The sequence below is a fragment of the Orbicella faveolata genome, unplaced genomic scaffold (genome assembly GCF_042242905.1).
Source record: "Orbicella faveolata isolate gen_17 unplaced genomic scaffold, um_ofav_v1 contig_34, whole genome shotgun sequence".
Classification (NCBI taxonomy): Eukaryota; Metazoa; Cnidaria; class Anthozoa; order Scleractinia; family Merulinidae; genus Orbicella; species Orbicella faveolata.
Genome location: NW_028301563.1, coordinates 20,580,924 through 20,595,025, shown reverse-complemented (window position 1 = coordinate 20,595,025; position 14,102 = coordinate 20,580,924). Strand labels below are relative to the sequence as shown.

General features: G+C 39.4%; 1 protein-coding gene across 1 annotated transcript; it reads right to left on the bottom strand.

The window, feature by feature from the left end:
* Positions 1-677: 677 nt before the first annotated feature.
* Positions 678-14,044, bottom strand: LOC110055841 (uncharacterized). The gene is made up of 11 exons (XM_089299086.1): positions 13,750-14,044; positions 12,189-12,307; positions 11,632-11,737; positions 10,293-10,435; positions 7,964-8,047; positions 6,798-6,835; positions 6,376-6,457; positions 5,320-5,452; positions 3,957-4,060; positions 3,406-3,494; positions 678-3,137 (listed from the first exon to the last, which is right to left on the bottom strand). Exons 1-11 carry the CDS (start codon positions 13,859-13,861, stop codon positions 893-895), a joined length of 3,255 nt encoding a protein of 1,084 aa, XP_089155212.1. The 5' UTR covers positions 13,862-14,044; the 3' UTR covers positions 678-892.
* Between the last annotated feature and the right edge of the window lie 58 nt (positions 14,045-14,102).

Genomic DNA, 14,102 nt, shown 5'->3' with positions numbered 1-14,102 from the left:
TTCTACATCCCAAAAGCCGAGAAAAAGGTACCTGCGGGAAAAACTCCCCGCGGTTATAACACTGTGAACCAGCACAGTTATTGACAATTTTAGTATTAACCAGGCCCAGGAAAATAACCGTCAGTACGTTTGCCACGCAACCTGTGTCCACAGAGGTGTTTCGTGGCGATAACATAGACGACAGAACAATGAGCAAGATAACAATTGGACTTATGACTTTTCAAAGATTCACGAAATAATTTTAGCCCTTCCAAACTCTCCAGCCTTTGAAATGAAGATATCAGAAGAAGAGAATTAGTGAGTCGATAACCTATCAGAATCCATTTTCTACCTTCTGTTATCAATATACATGTACAAAGGTCGACTACAAGAATTAAGGTGTTACTCTTCAGTTCAAAGCGTGAGGGATAAGCATTCCCATGAACGACAGACATCACTTGTTTTGATGATTGTATAAAACAACTTCACCAGGTCAATAGCTAATTCTATCTATAGGATCTTACAACTGTTACCAACTGTTACCAAGGAAAAAATTAACAGCTAAACATGGAATTGACAGAGATTATCACGTAAGAGCTTTTGATCGACCAGGGAAACTATTACAAAGTGTCTCAAAAACTCAACATCTGTTTGAATCAAGTGCATTATTAACGTACTTGTCAGTTCCTGCCGTCGGATTTTTCATTGTTTGCCAGTGAAGTGCACGCAGCACTCAAAAAATGTGAACCTTGAACAATTCAACAAGGAACCTTTTCAACCCAATCCTTCATTTTTGTATCCTCCTTCTCAGACCCCGCACTCGTTATGGTTTGTGAGACGGGATCTGTAATGTAAAGAAGGGAGTACGTTCCGGCAACGAAGTTGCTTTACATTCCTACAAATTTTCAGTTATCTACGAATCAGGTTTCCTAGGCCCCTGGCTTGATGTCCCCACGTGAATAACTCTAGTTCCCTGGATTCTAGCCTGTCCACTTACAACCCGTTGAGCAGGATGAGTCACTCCAGGGGCTTTATCCGGTGTTTGGGGTAAAAGTCGCCGGGGACGCGGACGAGAAGCTTGATCACTCCTTGCGGATGGAAGCGGTGCTTCTTTTCTCAATCCCTGCTGCCTCTTGGCGTTTCTCCTTCTAACAGCTGGGTTAGCATTAAAGGACACTCCACCAAATGGATCTTCCGAGTTGTCCATGAAATCTGCCGCAGGGTTTACCAAACCGGACGGATCCTCGAACGCAGAACCTTGAGCTGCGTCGCGCTCAACATTTCCAATAAATGGCGATGAAGCCAATACATTAGAAGTTCCTGCCACTGTGCCACCTGCATTTACCGCAGGATAAGGGCTTGAAAGGCCAAATGAATCTGCTACCTGTTCGGAAAGATGATCGTCCGTAGGTCTCTTAGTCAATTGTTCATCGTTGCTTTTTGGTTGCGATGGAGAAGGAACAGTAAATGGCGAAGAACCAAATGCATCAGGCGAAGGTGGTGGCAGTTGTTTACTTTTATGGACCACAAAGGGTGCAGCACCGAATGGATCAGAAATCCCCGGTGAGAGAGGTGGGTTAAAGTTGGAGACCTCTGGCAACTCACCGCCCTCTGGTTCACTATCGCTTGACACCTGATCCACCATATTCAAATGCTGCTCGATATCAGAGGTACGATAGCCTTGGAGAAATGGGTTATTACCTTCCTGCACAATTTGGGTTACGTTTTGCTGTGGATCAACAATATTACCGTCTCTAAACTGGGAAGAGGAATCTTCCTGATCTACAATTTCAAAGGTAGCATTTTGCTGGTAGGACTCTGGCACGTGGCTACCAAATGCAGTAGCTCCAAACATGTCAGCCTCTTGGTGCACATTAGATGTTTGTGGGTTAACAACGTTGGCTACATGATAGGTTGCATTAGGGTCACCACGAGACTTATCCACTTCACTCTCACGCAGTGAAGCAAAGTCGTCATCAGTAACATCGCTAGGGTTAGCTAAGAAATCTTGCTCTTTAGACTGGTAAAATGGACTAAACGGATTCCAGTGAGGTGTGGATACATCGTTGGACTCAATGTCAACTAGAGGCATATCTGTAGGTTGAGTCTCCTTGGTGAGGTTAAGAGAAGGGTCACTTGGACTTCGATAGTGTGAGTGATAAGAGGTTTTCCCGTTTGGCACAGGAGTAAAAGATGCTGTTTGAACCTGCCCGTTCCTTTCACTGACACCTGCAAAATTAGGATCAGACCTGGAGCGGTTGTGTGACATGTAGCGTGGACGTAACAATCTGGTATCACTGATGTTCTCTAGCTTTGCTTCTTGTGACACGGCTGGTCTAACTTCTTGAGAATGCTGAATTGATACATGCGGCTGGACAGGACCGTAGTCAGACTGAGCTGTCGGTTGGTAGTCATAAAATGGATTGAGCTGGCACTGGTCAGAGTCGTGAAACAACTGTTGGGCTAGACTTTGCTGCTGTTGGACGGGATGCGGCTGGGCAGCAGGCGGGTATTGTTGCCCTGAGTGAACCTCCCTGTGATAGTTCAACTGTTGCTGAGCCAATTGTTGTTGCTGAAGCAGGTGTTGCTGTTGTTGCTGTTGAAGTAATCGTTGTTGCTGCTGCTGTCGAAGTAACATCTGCTGCTGTTGTTGTTGATGTTGTAAGTATTGCTGTTGGGCTAACTGCTGTTGTTGTAGATACTGCTGCTGCAAGTACTGATCCCTAGCTATTTGCTGCTGATAAGCATATTGTGGACCCTGCTGGGCTTGACGGAAGACTGCTGAAGCTGGGGCCACACCAATATACTGTCCAGTGACTAGGTCTGCTCTCGCTGGAGCAGCAGCTCCTCTGGGATCCTGTTGTCTCACGTTTACTTGGGATTGCTGATTTGACGCATAATGTTCTGGGCCCCTCGGTTGCTGTTGCGAGATGTTCCTTCTGTTCTGTCTGGGACTGGCCATGTGACTCAAGCCATGAGCCTGCTGAACATCTAGCGTTCCTCTTTGTGCTTGAGTGTATTGCTTGCGGCTTTGCTGAGGACTTGCAATGTGGCTCAGATGCGATGAGGCCTGAGCAGCAGTCAACTGCTGAGCACCTTGGCCTGCCCGTGGTCGCTGACGAGGAGCAAGAGATGTAGTGACCGGACCTTCAGGTAGCCTGCAACAAAGACCCAAGCTTGAGTTATAGTCCTCAGTCTTAACCATTGACCTGCTTACATGGTCACAAATAACACACTTTACTGATTGGAAAGCTATAGCTTTTATTTTTTGGAGAAAGCAATTTTCACCAGACCAAAGCTGATGATGATGCCCACACTCACAATAAAAAACTGCGATTCCTTGCATTTGAGGCTGATTCTAAGCATAGCAAAAAGTTAATTAGCGTAAAGATCAGTTTTAACATTACCGTTCTAGGTACTACTCACCTTGCTTTAGGAGTGACACGGCCAGTGTTTTCTACCTTCTGCTGTCCTTCAGGAGACACTTCAGGAAGAGAGTCTGGTATTTTAACACCCTATGACAAACAAAAAAAAAATGTTCAGCATCGAGCTTTCACAGTAGATGAATGTTTTGCAGCGTGAGCAGTTTTCAGCACGCCATTTCAGAATTCACTGAGAGAAGAGTATGGTGAGTTATTGGCAGAAGAAATTTATAGGGAAGGCGATGGACTTTGACTCGCTCCAGTTTTCCTTTTTCTCTGATTGTTCACGTTACGGAAACAAAATATCACGGATATCATGAATGAAATCAAATGAAATTTATTTACTCAGCTCAGTTAACTATCGTACACAGATTGCAATATAGATAAATCAATTGAGTGGCATTCACTGAGTTTACATAAGGATTTCCAGCTTACTGGCAAGAGAATAGTCTCTCGCATTAAGAATCATGAAATCATGGGAGATCAGTTTGCAATTTATACGTTTTTCTAAAGCACTCTTAAATAATTAATGCAACCACATTAAGCTTTACAAACCTTTGTGTTAACAACAGGACAGTCAACTCCTCTGAGTTTAAATGCCACGTAGGACACTTGGAAGATATCTGGTCTGCTGTCTGGGTCTGGGTTAAGAATGTAACCTAAAACAAGCACACAAAATAAAGCGATATTCACCAAGGCCAGGTTGTTCAAAACATGATGAAGCTAAACCAGAATTAACAAGAATTTTGATTTCACCGTTGTAATTTTTTTGTAAGGTTTTATGTTTATATTGTCTGCTCTTCAGTTGTGAGTTTGAAAAATCTCAAACTACACAAAACACAAGTAGCAAAGAACATTTTATACAAGGAAAATTTATACTTTGGTTAACTTCTGATCCTGGGTTAACAGTCTTTCACACAACCCGGCCCAAAATGTTACATCGGAAGGTAGCACTGTTTTATTTTAGCATGATTACCTACCGTTATCACAAGACACCCCTACACTAAGTGTGCTACTATACAGGGATATTCCAGCAGACCAGGATCCTCCAAATTAATTTAATGTAAGGGCATGATAAATAAAACATTAAAGGTACATGTGGGTAAGGTCTGCATACAAGTCAAGGGGCCCATCAGGTTTGCACTTATCTCCGGTTTCTGTAACACAAAGCGACCAGGAGTATTTCTACTCCCCCTTTAATGGGATGCTAGTCTATCGCAGGGTTACCCCCAGCATTAAAATCACTGTTGCCGATTTATACACCTGGGCGGAGAGAGGCAATGTGAGAATAAAGTGTGTTGTCCAAGAATACAACACAATATCCCCAGCAAGGTTTGATGGGAGCACTCTATCCAGAGTTGAGTGCACTCATCATGAGGCCACCAAGCCTCAAACCATTAGAGAAACCACCTCTCGAATCCCACTTGTAAATCTACTATTTTATGTACACAATCATCACAGCTCACTATCTTATGATTACACAATTTTTCCATTGAGGAAATACAGCTATAATATAGGGAATAACTATTCAAGGGCTTAGACTCCAGGAGAATATGTGAAACTCAAGGTAACCTGCGTAGCAGCCGTTTCCTTTCCTTTCCCAGGTGGAGAGATCAAACAAGCGAGCGAGCAAGCCGGCGAGTGAAGGAGTTCACCTGGAGTGAACAAAAAAATGTGGAGAAGTGGGGAGGGGGTGAGCAAGAAGGGGGAGCCCTCCCCCTGCTCCCTATTTTTGGCACTTGCTTGCAGTTTCCTTCCCTTTGCATGCTTTTTGGGAAACGTCTGCTACGCAGGCTAAGCTCAAGGCAAAGCGTGGGCCGTTTGCCTACAAAATAATAATAATAATAATAATAATAATAATAATAACAATAATAACAATAATAATAATAATAATAATAATAACAAAAACAAAACTTACTGATGAGTCTGTGGAGTTCAGTTGAATGGCGAGAGCTTTCAGGGAATGTGAACTGACCACTCTGTATGGCCAGTGGACTCTCACCAAAGGGGAGAGTAAAGAAACATAGCTTGTAAAGAAGACATCCAAGAGCCTTAAAAGAAAAACAAACAAAAAAGAATTAGACCAAATTAATAAATGTGCCATGCTGCACACTGAATAGGATCATTTCTTTACTTTACACAAGGTGTCAACCATTCTTAATTGTCTATTTAACCCTTTTCTACTGCAAAGTTACGGGTCTTACCCATTAACATGTTAGCAGGTAACTTTAATATAACATCACTGAACTGTACAGAACTGTTAGTAGCTTTCTGTTGACAGTTGTGAATATGAACCACTGTACAAACAAAACATGCAGTTCTCACTGAATTGTAAACTACATGCAGAAATTAAAATGTGGTCTGTTTGGAGAGCCCTGGAAGCTGAATAAATAAACCCAAACAGCCCCCAGTATCTCCTCCTACTCAGCTTACACTATGAAGTTCCTAGAAAAACAGGAGATTTGCTCAGGCAATAGTAGTTTCAAATCTCAAAGTTTTAAAAAACATTATGCTGTCTGTGGAGCTGCAGTAATAGCTGTCACTGGTCTGTTTGCTGGATAATTGCTATCACTGCTGTGTTAGCTAGTAAAACAGAAAATAATTTGTAGTCACACTAAAATTCAGATGCAATTCTTTGAGCTAGCTAATACTCATTCTCTGTTACTCTGCCCACATGTACAGTGTAATTATAATTTTGGTAAGGCCATTGTTTACAGCATAATGCATAGTATAGAACAATAATTGTTCTATACTATGCATTATGCTGTAAACAATGGCCTTATTAGTCAACCAATCAGAGAGCTTAGCTTTTGCAAACAGAGATGAACACATACTTTGTGTACACACACATGAAGCTGTATTTGAAAGTGCTATTCCCTCAAAAGATTGTTTGAAGTGTGGTTGAAGTACATGTATGCTGTGCAAGAACTTTTGACTTACAGAAATATCGTTAACCTAACGCTTCTGAGCTTACCCAGATATCAGCTTTAGTTGAAATTGATTTGCCACTATATAAATCAACCATCTCAGGAGCTCGATAAGACAATGTTGTATACCTACAAAAACAATTCAAACAAATCATAAATTTAGGAGTCCAGTCCTTGGAGTAACATACAATGTGTTAACCCTCCATGATCAGAGATACTGTAGGAAAAATGTTTGTATAACAGTGACGCTGAAATGTTTTGTCTTAATTTTCTGATCAATTTAGTTTTACAATACTTAGATAAATTTCTTAATGGCAAGAGAACCAGCAATCTAATCTTCCTGGCAGCAAATCAAAATGGCAAAAACAGCATTACATTTTGCTGAGTTTTCATGTCATTAAAAACACAATGCAAATCAGTTCTTTGGCAATAACTCCAGAATCCCACCTGCAGACATTGTGCAACTTACTTTTGTATTTCCTCTTCTACTTTGGTAACACCTTCATCCTGTGGAGACAATTTAAGGACTGGGATGAAAGAGATACTTATTTAGATTGTGTTCTATAGAAGTGTGAAATGTCAGAGGTATTGTGCATTCTTAGAACAACACAATTTAACACAAACACTGTACTTATAACAACGCCCTTTATTTACTAAATAACAGAAGCAAAGGTCCCAAAATTTATTTCTTTTATCACTTTTGTCTTATATATATATGTCTACAAGGCAGACACCTCTATCAAACACACACAGACACCTTAACAGTGGCTTCCATTGAGTAAAACCTGAAAGTATCAGGTTAAAAAAAGTTATTTGAATTGGCCGTACAAAAACTGGGGCCTGAAGTCAACATCATGGTGGACCAAACAACAACATTTGTGTTTACATTTAGGACTAGAATTTTTACTTCAATCAGTTTGTAATGACCCAAGGATGAATCCTTACAAAACAATATGTAATAAGAAGTCTTCACATTGTCTCTGAAATCAGTGATGTTCTCTACCTTCAATTGATGCATGTATTAACAGCCAGAGCACCACTGAAAACAAGAGATGGACACGGATGCTGGACTACTAAGTTAAGTTTTGTATCAACATTCATGTGATCACTGTTCTTTTATTGTGTAAAGCAACATCATATAAACTAAAAAAGATTTTAAATCATAAAGCTTTTTAATTACCTTTTAAATTGTCAAATTATTCAAAGGGCCTAATATTAATAAAACTCTGCAAATGAATGTTGATTTTTTCCAGACTTCGCTCAACAGCCTATGACTGGATGGCAGGCCAAAAGAAGATACAAATTAAAGCATGGTCATTTTGCTCACTTAACTGTGTGCTATTTCACTTGCTAGCATGCCATTTCACTACATGTAAGTGTCGAGTTATACAGACTTCTTTGGTCAATCTAACATGCGCCTTTGTTTTCATTGTGCTACGCATACAATAGAAAAATTCTAATTAGCTGTGCAAATGTGACACACTGCTTGGAACCCGGCATGTCATTTCACTCATTGCCTATTGTTCAACGTGTCAATTAAGTGTGTCCATATGTTAACCTTATTCCCTGCTTTCTTGTAAAGAGTCACAATTAATAGCCATTCACATCCTCTGTGTTTCCACATTTCAAACTAACCTGTGGATAAACAACTTTTCTAGTTGCACTGCCATAGTCGCATAATACAAAGTCTCCACGGTCACTGCGTAAAATATTTTCAACCTGAAAATCAGTGATTAACTGCATGAAATATTCATTGTATTTGCCCTGAACAATTCAAGTCAGTCACCAGGGCTCAAAGTTAACTACCAACTGGTCGCATTTGCGACCAGATTTTTGGCTGTGTGCCTAAAAAATCATGTGTGGTCGCACCACCGTGCCTCAAAAGCCAAAGTACAGTGGGACTTCTCTAGTGCTTACTCACCTGACCATACTAACATAACTCTGATTGATAAATATAAATATAAATATAAACATAGATATAACACAACCAGGCACCAGATAATAAAGTTGCACCATTTTCCTTTCATCGGTGTGTGTTCTATTCGTCATCTTTAAGCCTAATTTCCCAGTGGATTCTCCGAACTCGAACGTTCATTTCTTCCCCACGTTCTGTGTTGTAAACAACTCCGCTGACACATGCAAATGAAGGAATGAAGCACGTGCTTCTTGATCGCCAAATGGGGGTCATAGTGCCAGGTGGTCCCAGCGGAAAGCATGGAAACTAGGGATGAGATTAAATCGTGTGCTCATTCTTCGCGAACAACAGTTACAGAAAGCTTTGTTTTCGCTTGTCTGATATACAAAAATGTCCAGCGTTTTCGGAACAGGCCAGTCCACGAATGCTATGGCTTGAAAGCTAGCCAAATGTGCAAAGTTCGTGGTAGTTCTCACGAATACCCAGATGTTGAAAAAATCAAGAATCTTCATGAACAGAATTTGAAAGGTGAGGCAAACAACAAGCAATTGGATAGTGAGGATACTCAACGAAGCGACTTCAGAAGTTAATATCTAAGCTTAACTCTTCTATGAAATATCCTGATTCTTTTATTTGCTTTTGTTGTGTTCAATACTGCTAGAATAGGCCCAATTTGCAACACGAAGCCTGAGTCACTCTTTTTGGAGCTTTAAGTATGCTGTGCGCCTAAAATTTCAGCAGTGCGTGTTAAAATTGACACCTGGTCGCACAAGTGCTCCCAAAACCAAAAATAAACTTTGAGCCCTGGTCACTCATTACTAACAATACTCAGGCAGCAGCCCATACTGCTGGCATTTACAGAAAGTATTCTGTAGCCTATAGTGAGTCTGTACTAATAGTATTTCTACTCCTCCCTGGATGAGATCTCAGGGTTACCCTGTACCGTTTAATTCTCATTACCTATTTATACACCCCGATGAAGAGAGGTACTGCAAGAGTAAAAGTGTTTTGCCCTGATGAGTGCACCTACGATAAGGCCACCAGGTCTAGCAACTTGAATTCCAGCTTGCCCATTGGACAAGTAGCTCTTGAATTTTGCTCATCCTGAACAAGTCTTAGTTTCCTCTTTTAATGACTCAGTTGGCAGATGACTTGCCCGATCCCTTACCCATTGGGCAAGTGGGAGTGAAAAGTTACTTGCCAAGAATGGAGACCATTGTAAATTTTACAACAATTCCTGTACATACACCCACCCCCTGATACAATGCCCACTGTTTCAGTGGAGATTTGGAAACTCTTTTATTAGGCGATCCCATACTTTTACACCTGAAATGCCACAAAGGTTGCTCGAGATATCTACTGCTCTAAAGGGTTCTTTTGAACAAAAAGAGACTATTAGAAATTTTAATTTGCTCATGCAAAGGTCTAATCTTCTGTTATTTCCTTTGACTTACACGAATCCTAATTTTCTTGCACTGGGCTGGGTTGCTCAAATCCCCATTTTACAGCTGACCAAGGATTAGCGAGATTTTGATTTCAGTTTTTGTAACACTTGGTGGCGTACAACCATACCACAAATGTAAATATAAATATACCACTCAAACTAACTTGTCAAGTACATGCACCTGGTACAAATAGTCATATTCATTTCTACACTTAATGAGATCAAATGAGTGCAACTCTTTGATGAAGATGATGGATGTTGCATGTTCCTTGTTTATTATTTAATCAACCTGGTTAAATGCATAAGCGATTAATGACCCACCTACATGTAGGTTAGCACTTGCTATCCGCAGGCCAAATTACATGTAATTTTAAAATGAAGGAAAATAGAGATTATTGTTGTTGTAACACTCAATGTAATTTTACAACTTTAAAGTGTTGTTTCTTGAATGTCAATAATATCTTGTTTGTTGTACCTTGGTAGTAAAGTACACTCACAGTACACATAACAGCACTGTCAAGTTATAAAATTATGTACATGTATGGTACCTTCAGGTGAAACTATTCCTACCTTAAGATTTATTTAGCAAGGAAGCAAGTGATTACCTTAAGATCCCTGTGAATAACAGGTGGGTCAGCTTGATGCAGCTTGGCGACAGCTTCACAGGTGTCAGTGAATACCTTCAGCACTAATGATTCACTGAAACCTGAACTGATGTGTTCATTCATAAGCTGCACAACATGGCCCTCTGTGGAAGAGAGGGACAAGCAAAATGAAGTAATAATACAATTGAAATACATGCACTGTACATTTAAGGTAATTTCCCTGAAATAAAACTGCCAATAGATTTTTGTTCAAACTTTGTCCACTGAATATTTATCATATGAGAACTTTAATTATGAAATAAAAAAAGGGGGTGCCCATGCTCGTTAAGGGGCAGTGAGGCATTGAAAATGTCCCATTTTAGCATTATTTAATACTTATTACAAGAATGCATTTCAAGTTATTGTAAACTCGTTGTGAGCCCAGACTCATGAAAACACGCCTCAAACTATAGTTAATACTTGTGTTGGACACAAATAAACTTTTTAAGTTTGATTTTGACAGACAGCTGGATCCTCGTTAAAATATTAGAACCAAATTGCTTGCCACCGCTTTCAAACTGCAAATGGAAAAGACTACAGAGCAGCTGCCATTTTCGATATATATTCAATTTTCAACAATAGAAATCAGATCAGTCTTTTCTCACCCAAAGCTAATGATTAGTTGATTAAAATGACTGGAAAAAAATTTGGGGTGCCCAAACTCCTTAGTGAGCTATAGCCATTTTACAACTGACAGAACTCAATATCAAGGCAAATCCGCCATGTTTTTGTTGAGCGTGTGCACGAGCGTGGGCTAATGACACCAAAAATTTTGCACAGTAAGGATGCGCAATGCAAATGTGAGGAATCTCCTTAAATGGACAGACTCATAAAAACACATATCCAAGCACAATGTTAGTTAAAGTACAATAATGGTGATTTCCATTGGGAGAGGTGTGTATGCAAAGGAGTGCTACATGTATGTCAATGACCTTTTAATGTAGTCAGTCAATCATATTGTAAGTACTAAATAGAAAACATGTACTATGTTTCTATTGAGTTTTTCTACTAGTGTTCTATCACAAATGCTGTGCAACCATTAAAACCTCCATTGGTATTTTGATTATCTCTGCACATTGCAAACTCCAAAGGTCTTTAATGGTCTCAACATGCAAAGCTCACATGCAGAGAGCATTTTTCCTTTGTTGCTTTCACATATCATGAGCATCACTGTGAAACTGAAATGTTTCAATTTTTAACACATGACTTATTTACACCTGGAACACCATTATCAGTTCAAGAATCTCCACTTTTTCTTGAGAGGAGCTGAAGACGTTACACAGGCAACTACAGAACATACCTCGGCAGTATTCCATCAGAATAAGCACTTCATAAATGCTAGGGGCAATCTGATTGATAGTACACCCGAGGTAGGAGATGGCATTCTTGTGGCCAGACAAAAGTTTCTGGAACATTTTTTTAAAAACAAGCACAAGTGACATATTGTACATTTTCTAAATGCACAGTTCTCAAAAAGGGACAACTTGAAAAAGAGAACAAAGAAGCAAAAACAGGAGAGCCCACATGTGAGAGTAGCACATGTACAATGCTTTCTCACCAAAGTTTGCATCTTGCATAATTATGCCTTACTAGAATCCAAGCTGCACATGTTTTTATTGCCCTCAGTGTGAAAGGAAATGTTACATGTAGTTTCATTCTTTCAAAAAATAACTTTTGGGCCATCTTGCTGCAATATCTTATGAAATGGGCCAGAAATATGCATGTGAATTTTAAACCACTATTTTTGGGGGGGCAATTTTGGGGAGTCAATGGGAAATAATAACAATATGATCATCATTGAGTAACATAATCTATTATAATCTAAATAATGAGGGAAAATAGAAAAACTTCCCCAACCATTATGTCAATTTCCTGCTTGCAGATTGCCAAATCGTGGGTGTTGTTCACTGAGATCCGCTTGAGAGCATGTCGTTTTCCACTGGGAACTCTCACCAGAAAAACCAGGGAAAATCCACCTAAATATTCATGTAAGACAGAGCAACATCATTAATTCAACATCATATGTAGCTAACTACAATAAGCAAGGCATTTCAGTAATCAAAAAATGTGCAAGTTAACAACTCATCCCAAAAGTAAAACTACCACAAGAGGCTTTTTCTGGAGTCATGGCACTCAACTTTGGACACCTCTACTATCAACAAGAGGAAACCACTCCCTTCCACTTACTTGCCATTGATTTAAAAATCAATAAAATGAGAGCAAGCACAGGGTATTAGCTCAAGCAATAACAAACTCTGATATTACAACATTGATGAAGGTGGATGGAAGCCACCAAAAATTCCGTAAAGAAAAATTATTGATCGGATTACAAAAAAAGTTTAAGAGAATGTCTATCACCGATTACAACACTGGAAGCAGTATTTTCAATCCCAGAAGTACACAGAATCAATGACAAGAACTGTTGTTGGTGACTGATACATATTTTGACAACCTGAGTAGAAGTTTTTCACTCCCAGATTATGCTTTACACTGGAGAGAAAGATTCCTCTCAGGTTGTCAAAATGTCAGTCACAAACAACAGTTCTTTTGAAAAAATACTGAAATGTACTGGGAAGACAAGCTTGCTGGATCTCTTGCCTTAATCAAGTAGTATCTGATTTTCTAAAACGTGTTTGTAATGTTTGAATAGAAGGAAAATAAAATAGTGTTTTTAGTAGTAGTTTTTGGTATAATCAGTATTTTTTTCCCCTTTCATATTGTATTCTTTGAATTGAATATTTTTTGTGTATTTATATTAGTTCATAGGTGATCTGTTTTTATGTCGGGCTCAGGACTCCTTTACAGATTATCCTTTGGCCTTTTAACCATACACTGTAATAAATTAAAAATAAATTAAATTATATTAAAATGACAGAATTATGAAAGATGCGTTTTGACATTGATTATGCAACACACCACCACTAGATGATAAAGCATGCAGCAAAATTGACTGATTAAAGAACAAATCAAATGAAACAACAAGCAAACTAAATTATACCTTGTGATTTGTAGTAGTACACATATGATTTGAAAGTTATTTAATACATAATCACAGAAATGACTTGGTAAGTTGTTATTACTGTAACAACATCCTTAAATGTGATATTTGCGATTTTATGCTCAGATTGAATCGGGAAGCAATACATATACGTGCTATTCAAAGGTGTTGTCGCACAGTGTAATCGAAATGTGAGTAAATGACAATTTCCATACGCTTCAGCTGGGACTCGGTCCATCTATAAATGACTGGATATCAAGCTTCAGTTAAGGAAAAAGAAATCACTGACTTACATCTGTCATAGTTGAAATACTTCGAAAAAAGATCCACTCCTAGCAACTGACGTTACCTCAACACTAACCAACGACTCCACCAAGGTATAGAAAATGAAATGCTAGCGTCTGAAACACACAAGTTTACCTTCAGCAATAACTTCTTCTACCACACATTGACATCGTCCTACAACGAATGACTTGCCCACAAAGCTACTTTGATGGTCGCTCCCTCCACCCGACGAGAAGAACTTCTTCATTATGCACCTGTATCAAGCCCCTCAAGTCCAAAGCACGGTCTTTTGATAAGATTACATGTTGCAACATGAAGCCGTACTCATGAAATTATCAAACAGGAAAGATCTTCTTTCAAATATCGATCTTCTACAATAAATCACTTTCGACTGAAAAAAACATGGCGAAAAACTCTACCCATGAGCCTTTGCAAAGTCAGACTTCCGGTAAAAAGTAGCTCCGCAAAAGCTAATTCCGGTTGACCCT

Coding starts and splice junctions, on each gene's coding strand:
- LOC110055841 (XM_089299086.1), bottom strand. CDS start 13,861: ATGAAGAAGTTCTTCTCGTCGGGTGGAGGGAGCGACCATCAAAGTAGC. Junction 12,308..13,749: donor AGAAGAAGTTATTGCTGAAG/GTAAACTTGTGT, acceptor ATGAATATTTAG/GTGGATTTTCCCTGGTTTTT. Junction 8,048..10,292: donor TTATTCACAGGGATCTTAAG/GTAATCACTTGC, acceptor ACTGATTTTCAG/GTTGAAAATATTTTACGCAG.